At 45.5% G+C, this 19,996-nt stretch overlaps 2 protein-coding genes across 8 annotated transcripts in view; one reads left to right on the forward strand and one right to left on the reverse strand.

The window, feature by feature from the left end:
- Positions 1–17,129, forward strand: part of RAVER2 (ribonucleoprotein, PTB binding 2) — a 36,518-nt gene extending 19,389 nt beyond the window's left edge. Inside the window, exons 4-14 of one of the 6 annotated variants that reach the window (XM_032117517.1) lie at positions 3,205–3,396; positions 4,316–4,442; positions 5,342–5,424; positions 8,108–8,212; positions 8,457–8,568; positions 9,771–9,991; positions 10,993–11,104; positions 11,456–11,604; positions 12,782–12,871; positions 13,412–13,534; positions 15,660–17,119. In XM_032117517.1, the coding sequence (XP_031973408.1) occupies positions 3,205–3,396; positions 4,316–4,442; positions 5,342–5,424; positions 8,108–8,212; positions 8,457–8,568; positions 9,771–9,991; positions 10,993–11,104; positions 11,456–11,604; positions 12,782–12,871; positions 13,412–13,534; positions 15,660–15,785 (1,440 nt within the window). In that variant the 3' untranslated portion in view covers positions 15,786–17,119. Of the gene's footprint in view, positions 1–3,204; positions 3,397–4,315; positions 4,443–5,341; positions 5,425–8,107; positions 8,213–8,456; positions 8,569–9,770; positions 9,992–10,992; positions 11,105–11,455; positions 11,605–12,781; positions 12,872–13,411; positions 13,535–15,659 lie in introns of all 6 variants that reach the window. The other 5 variants (XM_032117518.1, XM_032117519.1, XM_032117521.1 and 2 more) reach the window with 5 other exon arrangements.
- A 117-nt stretch (positions 17,130–17,246) lies between these two features.
- The window catches only part of JAK1 (Janus kinase 1), a 44,980-nt gene continuing 42,230 nt past the window's right edge, over positions 17,247–19,996 (reverse strand). For both annotated transcript variants that reach the window (XM_032117515.1, XM_032117516.1), the window contains exons 23-25: positions 19,548–19,665; positions 19,185–19,295; positions 17,247–18,481 (exon numbers count right to left, since the gene is read on the reverse strand). In XM_032117515.1, the coding sequence (XP_031973406.1) occupies positions 18,380–18,481; positions 19,185–19,295; positions 19,548–19,665 (331 nt within the window). In that variant the 3' untranslated portion in view covers positions 17,247–18,379. The remainder of the gene's footprint in view (positions 18,482–19,184; positions 19,296–19,547; positions 19,666–19,996) is intronic.

The raw sequence follows: 19,996 nt of genomic DNA on the forward strand, positions 1-19,996 counted from the left end.
GGCTCACTTCACTCTTGCTGTCTTCCACTTCTGTTTTTCCTATAATCACTCAGCTGTGCATCTGCTCAGTGATGTGGGTAGTGATGCTTAACTGCTCTGGGCGTGCAGTGCTTGGTCCGTGGTGTCTGGGAATTCTGCAGGATACCACTCCAGTGAAATGCCAGCAAAATGTTTGTAAGACATCCCCTTATGTCATTTACTGAAAATAATTGTATTTTTGAGAGCTTTTAAAGGAAGTATTGCTGATGGCTTCATTGCTTGGTAAAGAAAGGCAGAGTTTATGAATACCACAAGTGCAACAGTTCAGAGCATGTAAAATACCTCATATAACTCATATATTAATATTTAACATGTTTTTTCCCTAATAGAGGAAGATGCAGGCTTGGGTTCTTGGGTGTTGCCAGGGATAGAAGTGACACATCTTTTGGAAAGCTTGGAAGTACAGAAAAGGTAGATCCTTGCCTTTGTGGTGCAAAGGTTTCCTTCTCATCCTCGTGGCCTGTGAGCTAAGAGACCACAAATAAATGCTGTGGCACAGACAGGTCACCATAAACAGGCAGTAGAAGGAAAGCTTTCCTTGTAGTCACACAGATTTCAGTTGCAGGGTTGTTTTTGTGTTGGTTTTTTTTTTCCCTTAAGTCTCTTGGAAGGCTGCTCAGGGATCAGCCCCAGGGATAAGCACCCGGAGATTCCCAGCATGTGGAGCAGAAGGTCCATCAGGCTGTGCAGCCTGACCATCTGCAGGTCTTCTCATCCTCCCTAGTGCTGTTTTCCAGCCCCAGGAATTTCTAGTTGGCCAGAGTAAATCCTTAGACATCCTTGATCCAAATATATCAGGAGATTAATAGATTGGAATGAACTCTTCCCAGAAAATGCCCATTCCTGGCTATTTTGAACTCGTGCCTGGGAATGTGTCTGGCTTCAGCCTCACCTCACTCATGCCTAAATTAAGGAGATCTTGCTCCCCATTATTTTCTTCCTGTAAGACGGTATTAAATGCTGTAATCAAGTCTCCTGCTCAATCTTTGTTTAATTAGCTAAACAGATTGATCCTTTTAAGTCTTTTCCTTCAGGGCTTTTTTTCCAGATGTCAGATAATCTGGGGGCTCTTATCAGCTCCCCCAACAATTTTTCAACGTCCTTTAAAAACTCCGAGCTTCAAAGAATAACAGACTTCTTGGAGAAGGATGGGTTTCACTAACAGGGGTCTGCTGTGCAGTTAGAGGCACTTAAAAATTGACTTTTCCCTTTTAAAATAATAATAAAACTTAGGTCACACTTGGTGTGGGTGAGGAGAGTGTCTGCATTAGGTCAGTAAATATTCCTGTTCCTATAAAATACGGGAGGGTGGAGGTAGGAAAACAAATAGTTCAGATTTGAGAGGTGAGAAAGGGAAGAAAATGGATGAATTCTCATCACAACAGTGCTAATTAATTATGGGTTTATGAGTGAGATGACCTGAAAATTGAGGACAAAGAAAGGAGGAGGAAGACTCAAGAAAAGGTGTAAAAAGCGAAGAGGAGGGATGTGATGGGGTGGGTAGAGACAAAAACTGGGAGAGGTCAGGGTAACAGAAACCTCAGTGTGGAGGGAATTTCAATAGAGAATGACTGGGAGAAATGTTTTGTGTCTGGAAAATTTCAGTGTAGCTCTTGTGGTGCTTCTATGGCTTAGTTCTGCTTGGAGCTCCTGCAGTATTTAATCCAGTAAATACAATCTTTGCCCAAAATTCTTACCTGAACTCATGAAATGAACTCTGGGTTATTTCATCTTGTTCCAAAATTACCATTTTTTAGAAAGTCAATTTGATTTCTCCTCTACTGACAACAGAAATGTTTTGTCAGGAGGAGCTGAAGCCAGATATTTACCCATGGATATTAGGAAAAATGTGTTTTGTCCTTTATTTCAACAAAATGGACCAGAAAACCTCATTCTTTTCTTCTGTCACTTGAAATTGTCACTAGAAGGACTCCAGCCTAATTTGGATAGGGATAAAGAGCTTTTTTTCAGTACCTGTTTACTTGGGAAGTTTAAAAATTCCTAAATCCTTTGCAAGAGTATTGGTAGCTGCACTTGAACACGTTAAGGGAGATTTTAATTGTGTTTCAGTTTAGCTGAAACTAAAATAGAGATGTTCCATAGCTTCAAACCCTTCTTTTTACAAGTCCCTCACGTCTTTACCAGTGCACCTAAACTGGTATCAGAATAAAAAATAAATATAGAATATAGACATATACACATTTATGTGTGTATTTATATATGAAAATATGTGTTCTCCAGAGCTCTGCCCAGAGGCCAGGCTGTAACAGTGCCTTTAAAGATCTGACCACGCTCCTTTTCTTCCAACTCTTTGACATTTATATTTCAGTTGTCAGGGTAAGTTTGTGGGGCTGAGGTTGTTTTTATCCAGTGAAGTCTGGAGGAGGTTTTGTCTCTTGCACACCAGAGCTGGTATCAGTTTATCATTCCCATTCATTTGAGGACTGGAGATTTTTGCCTAAGCTTCATCCCTCCCTTCTCACCCCGTTTTTTTGTTTGATTTAAATCTGCTCATTCTCTCTCAAACTCTGCACACAAAGGCCAGAGCAGCGTTTGCCACGTAAGCCCTTTTCCAGTCTGCTTGATTGATCAGTCTGGCATCTTCTCTTGGCATTCCACACGACCACAGACTTCACATGCTCCCAAAAGGCACCAGATACTGGTGGAATTTGCATCGTTGCATGTTTCAGCAGCTCTCATGCACCCTGATGAATGACATTTTGATTATTGCAGGCTGAAAACATGAAGAATAATGATTTTATAATTATCTTGCAAAATAAAAATGCTTGTAACATCCAGCTGTATTTGCAGTTTGCTTCTCCCTCCTCCTTTGTTGTTTAATTTGTGTTAAATGTGTTTCACAGCTGAGGTTCTCCATGAGGTGAGGTGGAAGTGAAGGTGGGAATGGAAGAGATAATAGAAGGAATGAGTAGATAATAATGAAGAGATAAGCATGAATAGATAAGCATGAATGCCAAATACATGAAGATGTGATATCCAACTTCTTTCCAGCACTTCGAGAAAGAAACCTCATGGTTTGGGGAAATACTAACCTTGGGTTGTGTCAGCTGTGCAAGATCTTGCAAGGGACAGGTGAAAACATTGTAGGGCAGCTCCTGGCATTGCCAGGTTTCTGTGGAGTGCTGGGAGCTGTTGTTGTTGCAGTTTGCCCAGGATGAGGACGGCGGCAGCGGGGACTTCGCCGTGGTGGAGTACGAGACCGCGGAGCAGGCAGAGAGCGTGCGAGGGGCCATGGATGGGATGACCATCAACGGCAAGAGGGTGCAGGTGTCCTTCTGTGCCCCTGGAGCACCAGGCAGGAGCACCTTGGCAGCTCTGATAGCAGCACAAAGGATGGTAAGATCCCTGGAAACCTCTTAGGGATGAGCTTGATACGCCTGAGTTAGGGCTTTGTGTGAGGAAAAGGAGCCAAGTTTCTGGAAGCATTTTGGGTTTATCAAGGCCAGGTTGGACGGGGCTTGGAGCAACCTGAGGTAGTGGAAGATTCCTTGCCCATGGTGAAGGGTGGAACTGGATGGGCTTTAACCAACCCAAACCATTCTGGAATTCTCTATAATCAGTCCAGTTCAGGCTCCTTCCTAGGTGAAGATGGCCAGGAAGAAGATAAAATACATCCATAATATACCACAAAGTTACACCCACATAGCTCTTGGATTTTAGTAAATGTAATCTTCTGTGAGAGAAATCATTCCAGCTCAAAAGAAAAGTGACTGGGAATGAGTCATTTGATGAGCTAAGACTTGGTTTAAAACAGAGAGGCAAGAATTTATCAGCTTTAAGATCAATTTCAAGGCAGGAGAAATAGTTTCATTTCATGCTCGAGGTAGAAGAAAGCTTTTTACACCCACGTCTTATCAAATTATTTCCTAGAAAATTGGATGTGATGAGTGTTACATGGAGCTGCTTTAAATGGAGAGGTAGAAGAGTTCCCTCACTTCAGCCAGCTCAAACCACATCATTATAAAAGAGATAAGAAGTCTATTACAAGATGCAGTGCTCATGGCAACAGTGCCTTTCTTACGCTCCTGTAATGATAACTCTGGCTTTAAGGGAAAAAAAAGAAACGTGCTTGAAATTTTGTTGGAATAGTTTGTTAGGTGTTTCATTTGAGGGGAAAAAGAGCAGGAAACAGGGAAGGAAATGGTCTTTTCTGTGTCAGATGCAATGTGTACCTTGGCATCACACAAGTTTGAGGGATTGAAATGTATTCTTTGTTTTCTCCTGCTTCTAACACCTTTGTATCTCTTCATTGGAGATGAGGAACAATAGGAAGGGCTTGCTTCCAGAGCCAAATCCAGTGCAGATCATGAAGAGTTTCAATAATCCAGCAATGCTGCAGATGCTGCTGCAGCCCCAGTTGCGTGGCCACACTGTTAAACCTGGTAAGCTGTTTTAAAACAATTCAGAATTAAACCCTGTCCTTAGTCCTGCAAGGCTTTTGCAAAGTAATTAAGTAGAAATAGAGTTTTCCAATCTGTGCAGGCACTGTTTCAGTGTGTTTGTGGAGACAAATTTACATTTTATGAAGGCAAAAGCAAGAGGTGCTCTGCTACACTCTTGTGTTTGGGTAAAATTCAGTGTTTCCTACAGATACCCTCTGTGGGCTCTGAATGTTTATATAAGAAATGGGGTTAGAAAGAAATGTCTTTTGCAAGACTTTGGTAAGTTTAGATCTGATTCTAGATATGAATTTTGCAGCCTGAGTCTTTCTCCTGTGCCCAGTGTAAATCTTTATTCTCTTGGCTGCTGCCACAGCATTAGCCAGAAACATTTCCTTGCTCTCATTAGGATGTGAATGAACATAAATCCCAAAAATCCCGTTTCAGATGGTGAAAGTGCTCAGAACAGGAGCCAGGTAATAAGGAGATGGAGTGGGGGAGAGCTGAGAGTGTGGTGACAAAAACACACAGAAATGGAGTGTGAAGTGGCCACTTCAGGGAAGAAACACTTGAGCTTTATCTGAATTTAAAGCACTTCAGATAAAGCTGTGGCCTGGAATCAGCTCAGGCGCTGCTGCATCTTGGAGTGAAGCTCTCAGGTGTGGAGGAGCACCTGGAGAGACCTTTGAGCTCTCCTGTGCTGGTCATTTTATATCAAAGCTGGATGTATTAAGATGTTTCATAACCTCTTCCAACCTAAAGGAGTCTGTCATTCCCTCATACTGACCTTTGTACACTTGAACATTTCCTGGAAAGCAAATTTAAAAATATAGGATCATTCCAAAGATTTTTACTTGCCTAGTTTGTAAAATGTGTAATTTTTTTGTGTGTTTCTATAACAGTTCTTGGAGCATCTGCAGGTTTACCTCACCTCATAAATTCAGCAGTGGGCTCACCTTTTTTGCAGCTGAATAAAGTTCATCAGGTATGTGACAAAAGAACTGTCATCAAAAGAGGTATTTGGGGAGATCTTAACATGAGAAATCCTGAAGTTTTAAGGATTTGCAGCTAAAGTCAAGTGTTCTTGTTAAAGCTGTCAGGAAAGTTAGGAGATGAGGGAGCAGGCAGTGCTTACTGTCCAAAATCGAGTTATTTTATCTAGACTGAGCTTTTGACTTAGAACCTGCCACTGTAGACAAAACTTGTCATTACTGGCAGAAAAACTCCTCTTTAAATGAGCTCTCAAGGAGCCTGGCACGTCCCTTTCTCTTGGAACAGCTCATCCGCACTCCTGCAGAGACTTTATGGGTTTATCTGATTCAAACCAACAATTTCAGCACCTTTATCTTCATTTTAAAGCTTGCAGGGACCCAAATGTGCTGCATGTGCCGTAAAAAATAGTGGCTTGCAGATGTTGCTTCTTACTCATAAACCCTCCAGGGTTCTCCTGTAATTCCAAATGGACACCAGAATTCCTGAAAGATAATGGGAAGGATCTTTGGGATGAGTTTGTGCTGGAAATTGAGAATGAGAATATGCACCCACAACCTTGTGCCTTGAGCTGAGCTTCTCTCAAGGATTCCTCCAGCTCTGCCAGGAGCCAAAAATTGAATTTAATATTCATGGTAGGGATTTGCCCTAATACCTGCAAGGGACTGGGATCAATCACTTGGCCTTACTATTTCTGCTATTTCAGAAATTCCATGTAAAAAATAAAATCTCCTTCAGCATCAGTTATTTCTCCTGTTCTTTTGGCAAAGACAGACTTAGAGATCTTAGAAAAGACCCAACTAAAATGCAGAAATACTCCTTTTGTTAAGTATATTGAGCTTTTCTGGTTTTTCTCTAAAAACTGGTAGGTGAATATATTCATTTTGAATAAATGCAGCTTCATTTTGCCCCATCCAATGGGTTACTTTTGTCCATATAAAAAAAATACATCATTCTTCGTTTTTTGGTTTTTTTGTTTTTTTTTTTTAATTTAAATGACATTTTCAATTGGTCTGTTTAAGTTCCTGCTGCTGTCTCTTCAGCCTCTGCTTCCTTGGAAGGCAGTGTGAGTGTTTGGTGCTCACAGCTGGAGCCAGGGATGTTTTACACAATTAACAGTGGGACTGATGATGATTCAAAGGTTTTTCCAGTGGTTTTTGCCTTGGGAGAGTTGCAGCCAAACACCTCAGTGTTTTCTCTGTCCAGAGACTTAAAATTCTCTTCCTGGGAGCTTTCTGTCATTTAATGAGCTCCAAACCTGAATTTTATAAGGATTTGATGATCCCAGTTTCTTCTGTAAGGCACATTTTTTTCTTCTTGGATGATTTATTTTGGAGCATTCTCTAAAGCCAGAGAACCAGGTCTCTGTTTTATTTTTATTGTCTTGAAATTCGGTGTTGTCACTGAAACACCTCCCCAGTCACACTGATTCACCTCCCTGCATGTCTTGGGTTTGTATTTTGTATTTGGGGATTTGTAAAGTGCCATAATGAGATGAAACATTTTAAAATAATTATTAAAAAGGGATTCAGCAGAGGGGATCTGAAGGTTATTCACCCAGTAATCTTTCAACTCGAGGTAGCCTGATTTTCAACTTGTTGCTTTTAATTTCTCTTAGTTACAAATTATCCTGTGCCAAAATAATGCATTTTCAGCTTTCTCAGGGATGTTTTTCTCAGTCATCCAGCGATTTATTAAGTCTTTATAAATCCAGAGCCTTTCCTCTGAGAATTCTGACCAAACTGATTTTTCCACTCTCTTTATTTCTGAAAGTTTTGCAACTGGACCACTTCGCTTTGTTGCTGTAGCCAAGTTTGGAAGGAACAACCCCTGGCACTGGTGACAATAAACAGCCCTGGATAATTTCTCCTGGAAATCACTGAGACAATTAAAATAGATGCATAACTAATCTAGATATGGCACATTTTTGTTTGAAAAGGCACATTTTTGAGTCCAGAAGATAATATTTTAGGCATAGAGGGAATTTTTCCCCAGGGAATTTAACCCTGCCACCCAGAGACACAGCCTAGGCTTGGAAATATTTGGGAGGTGCTTTGCAGTCTTCATTCCCTGGTTTAGGTGGTCTTTCCTATGTAGGAGATCTCAAAAAAACCCACCAAATTATGAAGGCTGTACTTGGCATGATCACAGTGTCCTGTATATTTATATTTGTACAACAACCTATAGAACAACCTCTGTTTTACCTGGCAGATGATGCTGCCAGACAGTTCCAGGCCTGTAGCATAAACCTTGATGTCTTTTAAAGTTTACTTTAAGCCTCAGTGCTGGCCTGAGCTCATAATGCTGAATATACCAGTGACAGAGTCTGAAGGTGGTGCCCCCAAGTTATTAATTAAGTGGCTCAGTTCTGGTGGCAAACTGATCCAGAATATTTTGAATGAACAGTGTGGATATTTTATAGACTTGCCAATCTGCAGGCACTGTGATTTGTCAGCTTTTAATGGCTCTGGAGTAGGATTTCATGGTGATTGTTGTGGGGGGAAACATATTGGGATATTTTTCGGAAGCAAAATTAGTTCTGTGGAGGAAATTGTTATTTTCCTTTGCTGTCTTAACTCAGAATCTTAAATTTCATCAAGCAGTACCGTGTGAAAATGTTTCAAGGATGTTCTGTTCTCTGTGACTGCCAACTAACCCTTGTTTTAATCCTTTCTCAGAGCTCAATTCTGGGGAGCACCTCCAACCTGCTGCTGCAGAGCCCTGCTCACCTGCCCCTGCCCCAGCAGCAGCTCCTGAAGATGGAAAACATGCAGGCAAACAGTGTAAGGCCACCCCCACAGCTTTGACTCTCTTTGAACAGTCTTACAACTCCTAAAATAAGTAATTTTTATCATCAGGTAACCCTGCCCATGATCTTTAAGGTCCCTTCCAACCCAGCCATTCTGTGCTTCTGTGCTAATTGAACAGTTGAGTGGAGCTGAAAAGGTTGAGAACGTGGAAGTTATAAAGAATAGCTATGAACAGATTATTTTAATCATTTACACAGTTTTCTCTTCTTCCTTTTAGAAACCAGGTTTGCTGGGAGAACCTCCAACAATGCTCCTGCAGACAGTACTGGGGATAGGGGTGATGCCAGCAGTGAGCTCAGGCCTGGCAACACGAGGAGAAGCTCTCAAGTGTAAATGACTTTTTATTTCATCCCAAATGAGTAGAAATGCCCAGCTTCACATTATGCACCTGACTTTGTCCCTGTGTAACAAAAGCAGGTGGTTCAATACTCTGCTTGCTCAGTTACTGCCTCTTTTTGTACACTTGGAATATGCTTTTAGTTAGGGGTGACGTTTTTGTGGGGTTTTTCAAAGCAGGTAAATGTGAGTTGCTTGAGAGGCACCACAAATAGGTTTTTTGCCTTCATTTTGTTTTAACAACCAGTTTGTGACAGATGTCAGTTAGAATGCAAATTTCTGTGCCACTGATGCCCTCAGTATTTATGAGGAAAGATCAGTTGGATACTGGGGGTTCAGCCTGGAGAAGAGGTGGCTCCACAGACAACTTAGAGCCCTCCCAGTGCCTAAAGGGGCTGCAGGAGAGCTGGAGGGGGACTGGGGATAAGGGATGGAAGGACAGGACCCAGGGAATGGCTTCCCAGTGCCAGAGGGCAGGGCTGGATGGGAGATTGGGCAGGAATTGTTCCCTGGGAGGGTGGGCAGGCCCTGGCACAGGGTGCCCAGAGCAGCTGGGGCTGCCCCTGGATCCCTGGCAGTGCCCAATGCCAGGTTGGATGGGGCTTGGAGCAGCCTGGGACAGTGGAAGGTGTCCCTGCCGTGGCAGGGGTGGGACTGCATGATCTTTAAGATCCCTCCCTACTCAGACCATTCCAGGATTTTCTGATCTTGTTTCTTCCGCTGATCCCTGTGTTCTGCAATCCTCTGAGTCGTGGCAGTGACCAGGAGCAAGGAAAGGTTTGCCAGGGGAGGGCAGAAAGCTCCTCTGAATATCCAGATTTTCATTTTGGAGAACACTTTCCAGCTCTTCAGTTTCAGGAATTCTTCCTAATGCCAGTTGAGGTGGGGTTTCCCCCTGCGTCCCGTCCAGCATCCTCTAGGATGTTGTTCCCAGTTTTTTTGAAAATGACAGGAAGCACTAAGTAAGTTATCACAGGGAATGTTTAGAAAAGTCAGAGTTTTATTGTATCAGCTTGAAATGGAGGTGTTTGCCTGTGGGATGGTAAAAGAACAAAAACCAGTGAAGTAGCTCTGGAAGTGTTTTCCTCCTCCCTCAGTAAACCCCACAAGCAAACCCTTTGTGATAAATCCCATCTAACAGCAAAGTTTCTCCATTTATGGCTGGCTGCAGCATCTAACCCAGCTCCCATTCCAGCAGCAGCAGCAGGGATGGGCATGCTGCCATTCTTCCCAAATCAGCACATTGTTGGACAAGCTCTTCCCGGGCCAAACAATGCTCCAGACAAAGCCGCAGCCGAGGCCGTGCCGGCAGCGCAGCCCTTCCCTCAGGCCCTGCCCAGCCTTCCCGCCGGAGCTCTGCGGGCTGGCCACTCCAAACCACGCAGCCAGCTCAAAAACTCCGACTCAAACCTGGGGGTAAGGAGCATGCAGCACAAATACTGCCTTTGCCTTCTTTCTTCTTCCTTTTCTTTCTCTTCGTTATTTTAACTTCGACTGCGTCTTCGCTGTAAAATTTGCTGCATCCCAGGAGCATCCTTGAGACTTCTTAAGGTCATTGCAGCTATGAATAATAGGGAGAAAACAATGCTGCTCTTTGGTGGTCCAGCTGAGTGAACAAAGGAATCTCCACAGTGCTGGAGGGCTTTTTTCCATGTGTTTGCCCTCACAGTGTTTGATGATGAAATTAATCTCAGGGGCAATGTCTCTTTTAAAGGCCAAAAATTGAACTCGTGGTTGAATTTCATGATTAATCAGGAGCAGTTCTGCTGGTGTGGGGAGGCCTTTGGGTTTCCAGGTGGTTGTGTGTGTGTCTATATAAATTTTCCACTCTTAAATTATCAGTTCTTTAAAATATTATTTATTCCCTTGAAGGTGAGGTGTGAGAGAATGATGGGATGGGATTTAAGTGGTCTCATTCTTTCAGAGTTTTTTTCTGCCATTAAAAAAATTTACCTTTTTTTTAATATACATAAATACTTTGACATTTATGGGGAAACATGTGCTTAATTCATTATTTTCCTAACATTTGGCCTTTATTTCCTTGTGTCTCCAAGTGAAAAGAGTTGATTTTGTTTTGGCCATCTACTTAATATTTTCACTCCCTGCATCTGGAATTGTTAGAGTGATTATTATTCCTTCACTTGCATATAAAAGGTTTTCTTTTGTTTGTTTGTTTTGTAATACCCTTTAGGAACTTTCAGTCTGAAGAGAAACATTCCTACAAAAACTATTTGGAAGAAAAAAAAAGTGCAGGCAATGTGTCCAGATTGGGATTGACTTCAAAAGCTTCATTTTATTTCAAAAGGTTTTTTTTTTTCATAGGGCTAAGCTTTTTCCAAGACCCTGCTGGGCCACTTAAGGTTATTTCTGATCAATTTTACATGAATTTAATGCAAACTGCCCTGTCCATTTTTCAGACTCCCTTGAAGAAACAGACTTCTCTGCTTGGGGAACCCCCAAAAGAAATTCGGCTGAGCACCAACCCCTACTTGAATTTGGCAAGTGTTTTGCCTGGCATCTGTCTGCCAGGTAAGCAAACATTTCGTGGATTTCAGTGCAAATTTCCACAGCCACAGTGTGGCAAATATTTATTCTGTTTGCCTGGTAAATCCAGTGACCACAGCATTAATCCTCAAGGAAATCTTGTAGTGTGTCTTAAAATTGCGAAGTAATTTATCCTGATGGTTAAACAGGGGTACATTTTCAGAAGTAATGAGCTCACAAACTTCTAGAAACCTTTCAGTTATTAGTAGCACTGATTAATTTGGGGCACAGCCTAATCTGAAGAGGCAAAATTCAGTTTTAATCCTGGAATAGAACCTAATATATATGTTTTTTACAAGCCAGGTTTTATTCAAACTGCGTTCTTTGTGTTCCCAGCAGCAATTGCCAGCAAAGCCTCCAGTCCTCCGCAGCAGACCAGCCTTCCAAACAATGTCATGGATGCTGCTGTGTCTCAGGGAACTGCATCACAACATGCAATGGAAAATTATTTCAGTTACTCCCAGCAGCCTGGGGAATACCCACAGGTAGGAGTTCCACAGCCTGGTGTCCCTTGGAGCCTCTGGGATTCTCCCAGAGCTCCTTGTTTTTTCTGGGTGCTCCTCCTGCCTCCTCTTGGGGCTGAGCCTCTCCACTGACACTTTCTCTCTTTCAGTGTTCAGAGTAGATGTAGCACAAAGAACATTCCCTGCTGAAATCACAACCCTTGAAAAATTGCTTCTTGAGAGCCTGAACTCGGGGCACTCACTAAAAAATGCCTTCTCCCAACCTCTGCCTTGGCTTTTGTCTGCTTTCAGAACCAGGCAGTTTTTCCTCTTTGCCTTCCCCCGAAGTTTTTAAGGCTTGAACTTTGGCTGGATCCCAGGGAAGACAGCTCTGCCTCCCAGTTCCTGCACAGCTTGGGGGATGTTTGCCAGCTGGTTTCAGTGCACAGGATGTGCTCCCCATCTGCCCCATGTGGTGATCAGAGCGTGGCCATGAGGTGGAGGGTCTGGAGAGTGTTGCAGTGCTCAGAGCCAGTTCCACAGGACACTGGGAAAGAGCATTCACATATTTTCATTAACCATTCTGAGTCTGTATAAAACTGTAACTGTGTACAGATCAAATCTGACAACTGCCTCCTCCCCAGGTTGTCAGTGGGGAGACAGAGACTCTGCTGGGCTGCTGCCAGGGAGATCTCTGAGCTCTGGAGTCGGGTGGCTCTGGAGGATGCAGAGGGTTTGGATTGGGAGAGTCCCAGCCTGGCCAGAGGGGTGGGGTGAACAGGGTCACTGCACAGAGCAGGGAGCTGTGCCAGGGGCCTGACACCTCGTGGATCAGATCTGGTGCCTGAAGGGGCTCCAGGAGAGCTGGAGAGGGACTGTGGGGACAAGGCATGGAGGGACAGGACACAGGGAATGGCTTCCCAGTGCCAGAGGGCAGGGCTGGATGGGATCTTGGGAAGGAATTCCTGGCTGGGAGGGTGGGGAGGCCAGAGCAGCTGTGGCTGCCCCATCCCTGAAGGTGTTCCCATAACAGGAATTGTTGTCCCAGCCTCACTGCCAGGGCAGTGGTGCCTCCTGTATTTTTTAGCACTTACCATAATTGTAAATGTTTGATTTGAGCTTCATCATTGGTGCTAAAGGTGTTCTGGTGCTTCCTGGAGAGCTTTGGGTTGTTAAGAACTGTAGGCAGACATGGGAGAGGATTTCTGCTCCTCTGTAGGAGGCTGTCCAGCAGTGGTACCAACATTATGCTCAGGCACATCACTCTACCCAGGCCAGAGTGGATGGCTTTGAAAATGAAGCCTCCGAGGTGAGAAAGAATTTCATTTGCTTGCTGTCTCCACTGGCTGTTCCTCCCATCAGCTTTAGGACACCTGCTTTGTGTGTTGGCACAGGAATGAGGGGCTGGAGAGCGTGGGGTGAGGGCACTGCATGGTCACTGCTGCTGGGATTCGTACCCAAAATATCCCTGTCTGAAATCCCACCATCCAAAATCACCTGGAAAGTTCAGGAGTGTATTAAAATATTCCCACCAGGAAGCAGCACACCATTAATGGCATTTCCCAGTGCTGAATTTCCCAGGATTGAAGGGCTGTGCTGTGCCCAAGCTGAGGTTTCTGTGGCTAAGGAGAAAGGCACTTTTTAATGGAATTACACAAATTAAACCACCATCCAAAGCCCACATTTTGCTCCAGGAATTGCTGCATGCCCGAGCTGCTGTGAATTGCACCTCTTGTAACCAACTGAGTGTGACTCAGGTATTTCCATACCTGTTGAGAGCTCATCACAATAGAAAAAAAAAGGCATTATTAAAACCTTTTTTTCCTTCCACTTCATGGATCCCATTCAGGAATCTCCAGGTGGATCTTTCCCAGACTACAGCACCTGCCTGCAGGTGGTGCCTGCCCTTTTGAGTGGAGCCCAGGGATCCCAGCCGGGCTTGCAGCCTCCTGCAGCAAACCCCTTAAAGAAGGTGAGAGGAGAGAAGGAGCAGTGGCTGCAGACGCTGCTTCCCTGTCTGGTGCTGCCCCCGAGTGGAGCTTTCCCAGTGCATCCCTGCCTCCAGTCGGTTCCTAGGAATGTGAGAAGCGCTTGGGCCAGCCCCAGAGCGCTGCAGAGCCCTCCAGTCCCTGGGGATCAGCTCCCTCAGTGCCCCAAAACCCACAGGCAGAGCAAGGCTGGCTGTTTGGGAGCTTCTTGGAGAGGTGTGAGTGTGCAGAAATGCCTGGAAGGAGGCAAATAAAGTAGGGAGTGAAGAGAGGAGGAGGAGGTTCCCACTGGATTGAAATGGGTGTTTGCCTGGGCTGCAGATGGGTTGCACTGGGTTAGAACCTCTGAAGGGGAGAGAGCAGCTCAGGGCAACATCCAGGTTACAACAGCCCCTTGACTGGATCCTGGGGGAAAACCATTTTAAAATGGCTTGTGTTTGGATTTACAGCTGATGTCAGCTGCAGCTTTCTTCAGCCACACTCACTGAGCAAAGCTGCCTTGGCTGGTGCTCCAGTGGACACTTAAATTTCATCAGTAAAAGGAGTGGGAATGCTTTAGGGAGAGTGAGGGCCAGTTTATGGAGCCTGGTTAGGATTTAGAACTCCTGAGGAGTTCCTGTCCCTGTGCTGTAGGTAAATCCCATTGCTCCTGTTTTCGTGGATGGGAGAGCTGAGGGCCCTGGCCCTTCCATCCCAGCATTAAATCCCTTGGGTTCAGTTCTGGCATTAGACTGGGCATGAGATTCCCTTTTTTTTTTTTTTTTTTGGTGATTTAGAAGGCAGTGCATTCCTTCTAACTCCAGCAGTTCCTGACTCCAGGGTAGAGCTGGCTGGGGGCTGGGACATCAAAAAATGGAGTTTTTGGATTCCCAACAGCTCTGATGTGGCTGGAAATGATGGAATGGCAACAGGAGGAGACAGTGTGGGGTTTGAGCCAAGCAGTACCTCTCAGTTTATCTCCAGAGAGGTTCCTGGGGTGATGAAGAACAGCTCCCTGGGATGATGGTGTTAGTGCCAGAAACCATAAAAGGCAGGAGGAGCAGGGTCAGTCCCTTGGCACAGACACAGCAGCACAGTTTGCCTCCAAACTGCTGGAATTGCAGATAAACCTCAGTGAAGAGGCTGCTCCCCAGGAGGCTCGGTCCGTTCAGAGTGTGTTCGTGTGTCTGTGCTTGCAGGGACCCTGCAGCTTGTTTGGATCCTGCATTTTTTGGCCTTTTTTTAATCCTGCTGTTTCAGGAGGAGCAGGGTCAGGGGGGTTTGTGTGAAGCATCAGTGAGCCAGAACCTGGTGGAGGCTTACAGGACATGGGCGACATCCCCGTGGCTTTTAGAACTGCAGTAGAGAGGATGGGGGAAAACTGAAGTCTTTCCTAAAACAATTTTCTGTTTCTGCTGAAGGTGCCCCCCAGGATGAAATCAGACTGAGCAGGAGCAGTGTGTGACTGTGACCTAGCACAGGGTGCTTGGAGAGCTGCTAAGAAAGGTTTTTCCAAAGGGAAAGTGAAGCCAGGGAGCCCTTGGTGCAGCGTTAGAGCAGCTGTGCCCCTCAGGGCTGCCTGTGTGTCACAGTGAGGCCTTGGAGTTGAAATTCAGATTAGAGATCCACTGCTGCTCCCTCCATCCCTCACTCCTGTGTGAAGGCAGGGCCAGGGCCTGAGATCCTGCACAGACCTGTTCTGGCATGGCTGGAAAGCACATCCTTCACCCCTGGCTTGGCACGGAGCTCGGCCAGGACTGTTCAACCCCTTCAGCTCTCCAGGAGGTATGAAAAGTGCCTCATCCTAAAGGCTGGAGATGTCTGGAGCAGCTGCAGGCCACCATGGCCATTATCCCACTGGATTTTATCCACGTGCCGTGGAATGAGGCGGCGTGGCCCAGGCACCTCATGTGTGCTGGGGCACTGCTGCTTTTATCAGGGGGGTTTTTTTAGGGAAAGGGCACAAACCCTGACTCGTGAGCCGGGACTCGTGAGCTGGACCTCAAAGCCGAAGGAGTCGGGCCTTTGGCCTCACTTCCAGCTCCTGGTGTGGGAATTCCCAGGCTGGAGCGCTGTTCATTGGCAGTGGTGGTTGTGGATGGAGTGTCACTTGTCCTGTCCTGCCCGCAGGTGGCCCCGAAGCGCAGCTCCTCGTACCTCATGTCCTCCCCCGAGCCCGGCCCCGTGGAATTCCCGGCTCCCGGTGGGGCCGTGCGCTACTCGGAATCCTCCCTCAAGAAGAAGCGCGTGTATTGATCCATTCCCACGGATTGCTCCATTCCCAGCCCTGCCCGGGGGAAGGGAGGCAGGTGGGAATCCCTCTGTATTTATTGCTGCCTTAACTTCAGACAAGGAATTCTTTCTGTGTGGGGTGAGTGTCCCAAGAGGAGCCAGCTCTGTCCCAGCACATCCAAGGACACAGGATGTGTGTGATGAAGGTGGTGGCTGCTTTGATTTGGAGAGGAGGGGACAGTGTTGGCTTTGTCACCTGTGGGCTGAGGGACAGAGCACAGGGACTTGGGGAGCTGGGGCAGCTCCAGCTGAAAGCAATAAAAACCCGGAGGAAGGAAAGCTGATCCTTTCTCCAGTCCTCAGCCTGAGGAAGTTAAAAGAGGAAGTCTTGATAGTAATTATTTTGTATTTTTTTAACTCAGAATGTGGGTGGTTTTTTCCCAGCTTTCCTTTTTCCAGGATTAAGAGTTCTGCATTTACAGCCTTTCAATTTTTAGTATTTCTTCTTAATCCTGGAATGGAGCGATACCAAATGTATTCCCAGAGCCTCGGTGATGTTCTCAATAAATGGCTGTTCAAAGGGAGATGCTATCCTGTGCTGCCTTGGAATATTCCCTGGGATCTGGAGAGCTGATCCTTGGACAGTGGAATAACTTTGTCTGTTTTTAGGCTGAGAATCCACAGCTTTTCCATGGAGGACACAATTCCCAGTGTGTGGCTGCAGCAGTGTGAGGCAGCATCCTCCTTCCACAAGTGTGGGACAGCTCTTCCTGGGCCACCCCACATAATTTCCCAGTTTTGAGTGTATTTTCCCCTTTTTTTTTTTTAAGACTTTTTGTATTTTTAGCTTATTATCAGCTCTGGCTCAAGTTGTTCTCTTCTGCCATCAGTCCTTGGAGCTGGAGATCAGCAGTCCTTCCTTCCTTTTGCCATCACTGTTATGACAGGTAAATGAGGAGCCAGCCCTCATTCCAAGGCTTTCCCCCTTGGAATCCTGCTGCAAATCCATTTGGATTGGGTTCACCGAGGCCAGGAGCCACCTCCTCCCTTTTCCTTGCTAGAGAACCCTGAAGCCATTTTTCAATACTGATTTTTTTTTTAAAGTAAAGTCTTAAACTTTGCCTTTCAAGCTTTGGGATGTGACCAGGATCCACATTTACAAAGCTTAAAAAATCCCAATCAAAATCCCTCCTTCCTCAGCTGCTGGAACTGCTTCACAAACAGGAGCCAGGAGCTTTTCTGGGATTCTGCCTGTATGTATTGATAAATTCACTTGTAATATTTTGTTTCAACTGTTTGTATATGCAACTTTCTCAACTTGTTACACTTTTCAATGAAAATAAATTGTTGGTACTTAGTTCAAGTGGATTTTTGTGGGAGGAAAACAGCCCTGGACTCCTTAAATCAGGTAAGGTAGGAAAAGGTTTTGGAAGTTCCATTTTAAAACCTCTGTTTAATTTCTGATTAAAAAGGGAGGCACGTGGAGAAAAAAAAAATTTCTTTATTAGATTTGTTTGTATAAAGAGTAACAAAGTGCTTACAGATTGAATTCAGCTTCCTACGTGACATACAGAAACAGTAACACTGTAAAAATAAATCTGACCTCCTTGGAGCTCATAATTACAATTTTTTATATATATTTATATATATATATATATAGACCTCTTCCTATTATTGCCAAAACTTGAGTATCTCTTGAGAGCATTTTCCAACTTCCCGGTGTGGGAGGAAAAATGATGGCCCAAGTTTAGGAGCTGGGGCAGCAGGAGCTTCCAGTTAAACCACTCATGGGCTAAGCCTGTGAGTCAAAATGTTCTTTAAAGTTCCTATTCCCTGGGACACCCCTGGGTGCTCAGGCCTTTCCTTTTGGATAATCCCCTCAGATTCTGGCCATGGACTGGGTTCTTTTCCATCTCCATTCATTCCTTCCCTGCACATCCCTAAGCACCAGGGATGCACATTCACCCCCTCCAGGGCTACATCCACTCTGGGAGCTCCAGGGGGTAGAATGTGGGAGTGGAGTTAGGAAAAGCAAATTATTTATCCCAAAACTGGGGTTCTCTGTGCCCACCACCCCTCCACGCTTCTGGGGGTGGTATTTTTGAACACTTTCTTTTTAAATACCTGTAAGAGCTCAGGACTGGGGCCTGGTGGGTTAAAAAGAGTTGATAATTTTGCCTTCCCTGTATTTTTATGCCAGAGTTGTTTCGTTTGTTACTAGAATTTAAGTGCATGTGAAGGATATCTCGTCAGCCAACTTTAAAATTATTAATGGAGCCCTCTTCTATCCACTGGCTCAGCTTTGAGCTGAGAAGTGCAGTGGATTTTCCCAGCTCACATTATCCATCAGGGCAATTCCAGTTGTGGCACAACCAGAATCAGAGCAGGATAAAACTGCCCTGCAAGAACAGCAGCAAAGGGAGCTGAAGCTCATTTTGCCCAAACTTTTAAATTCCTTTAATCCAACTCTTCAATCTGTTGGCAAAAGAATCCTTTATAACCACATCAGCCCAGCCAGAGTACAAATTACAGGAGTAAAAGAAAAAAAAAAAAGGAATAGCCTTGGGCATAGATAGTTTGCTAGGCATTTAAAGTCCTGACAGTATAAAAAGAATTCATTACATTTTACTCATAATTGTTTCAAACCCTTGGATCAGGTTGTGGAAGGTGGTACGTTCATCATGTTTGTAGATCCAGCACTTCCTCATCAGCTGATCCACCTGCCAGCAGAAACAGGGAGTTTTTAAAGGAATGAAACATTTCATTGGGTTTTCCAGTGAAGGTGATGGAGCAGAGTCTCCCTGAATGAACAGAAACACCTCAGGTGCTGGGCAGGGGCCATTGTGGCAGTTCAGGTTTAAACCAACACAGCAGTTCCACCTGGGGAGCTGCAGCCCGGAACTGCCAAAATCAGAGAGATTCCCAAGGAATTTTCATGGATCCAGGTGCTACAGCAAGTCCTTGACCCAGCTGAAGGGACACTACGGACTTGGGAATGTTAATATCAAAAAACATCTTAAAACAATGCTTGAAAACCTTGGAAATGCCTTTTTCCAGCACTCCTGAAGGTTTTCCTACCTGAGTGGCCAGGCCTGTGGAACCAGGGAGGTGTGACCCTTCTGGGGCTGAATCAGTGTCCAAACAGGGAGCATCCATCCATCCATCCATCCCTCCCTCCCTCCCATCCTTCCATCCATCCATCTATCTATCTATCTACCTATCCATCCCTCCCTCCCATCTGTCCATCCATCCTTCCTTCCATCCATCCATCCATCCATCCATCCATCTACCTACCTATCCACCCATCCCTCCCTTCCTCCCTCCCATCCTTCCGTCCATCCATCCTTCCTTCCTTCCATCTATGTACCTATCCCTCCCTCCCTCCCTCCCTTCCTTCCATCCATCCATCCCTCCCTCCCTCACCTCCTCGGGGCAGGTGGGCGGCCGTGGCAGCCGCTTGTCGTCCTGCAGGACCCGCACGAGCCGTGCCACCGTCATCTGTCCCTGTGTGGGGCCGATCATCTTCAGGAATTCCTGTGGGGACAGCAGGATCAGCTGGGAATCCCTCCCCCCCACTTCAAGGACAACCACCAGGGTGTTTCCCAGGATAAACCCAGGGGGCTGGAGGAAGGTGCTCCCCATGGAAGGGGTGGAACCAGATGAGCATTAAGGTCCCTCCCACCCCAAATGAGTCTGGGATTCTCTGATTGCTCTTCTTGTTGCCCCAAATGTTTAAAATGATGGATTTAAGGAGCTCTGGCAGCCGTTTCTCTCCCAGCCACTTACTGCCATGGGGCTGGACTCGGAGTCACAGTAGGTGAGGAGTTCATAGAGTGTCACCCCGAAGGACCACACGTCGGAGGCGATGTAGAACTTGCTCTGCAGCAAACACTCCGGGGCGTACCTGGGGACACGAGGGGACAGCGTCACACCAAGAGCTCACAGCCCTGCAACTCGAGACCCACGCTCTCTTTATAGAGTCCTTGCAGGTAAATTAATGTGGGATGCCAAGTAAAGAGCAAAAAGTAATAAAGTGTGTGTTCCACAGCAAGGCACTGTGAAACTAAGGAGATCGAACCCAAAACTGGGAAAATGGATCATTAAGTTCAGGAAGAGATAAACAGCACAAGAGGGGAGTACGGTCCACCAGGTGCCTTTTCCTTGCTCTCAGGGTGTATCTTTACTTAGGCCTCTTATAAAAACAGAAAAAATCCTGGGGAGTACAGGAGCACCAG

This window comes from Corvus moneduloides, chromosome 9, assembly GCF_009650955.1.
Source record: "Corvus moneduloides isolate bCorMon1 chromosome 9, bCorMon1.pri, whole genome shotgun sequence".
Classification (NCBI taxonomy): Eukaryota; Metazoa; Chordata; class Aves; order Passeriformes; family Corvidae; genus Corvus; species Corvus moneduloides.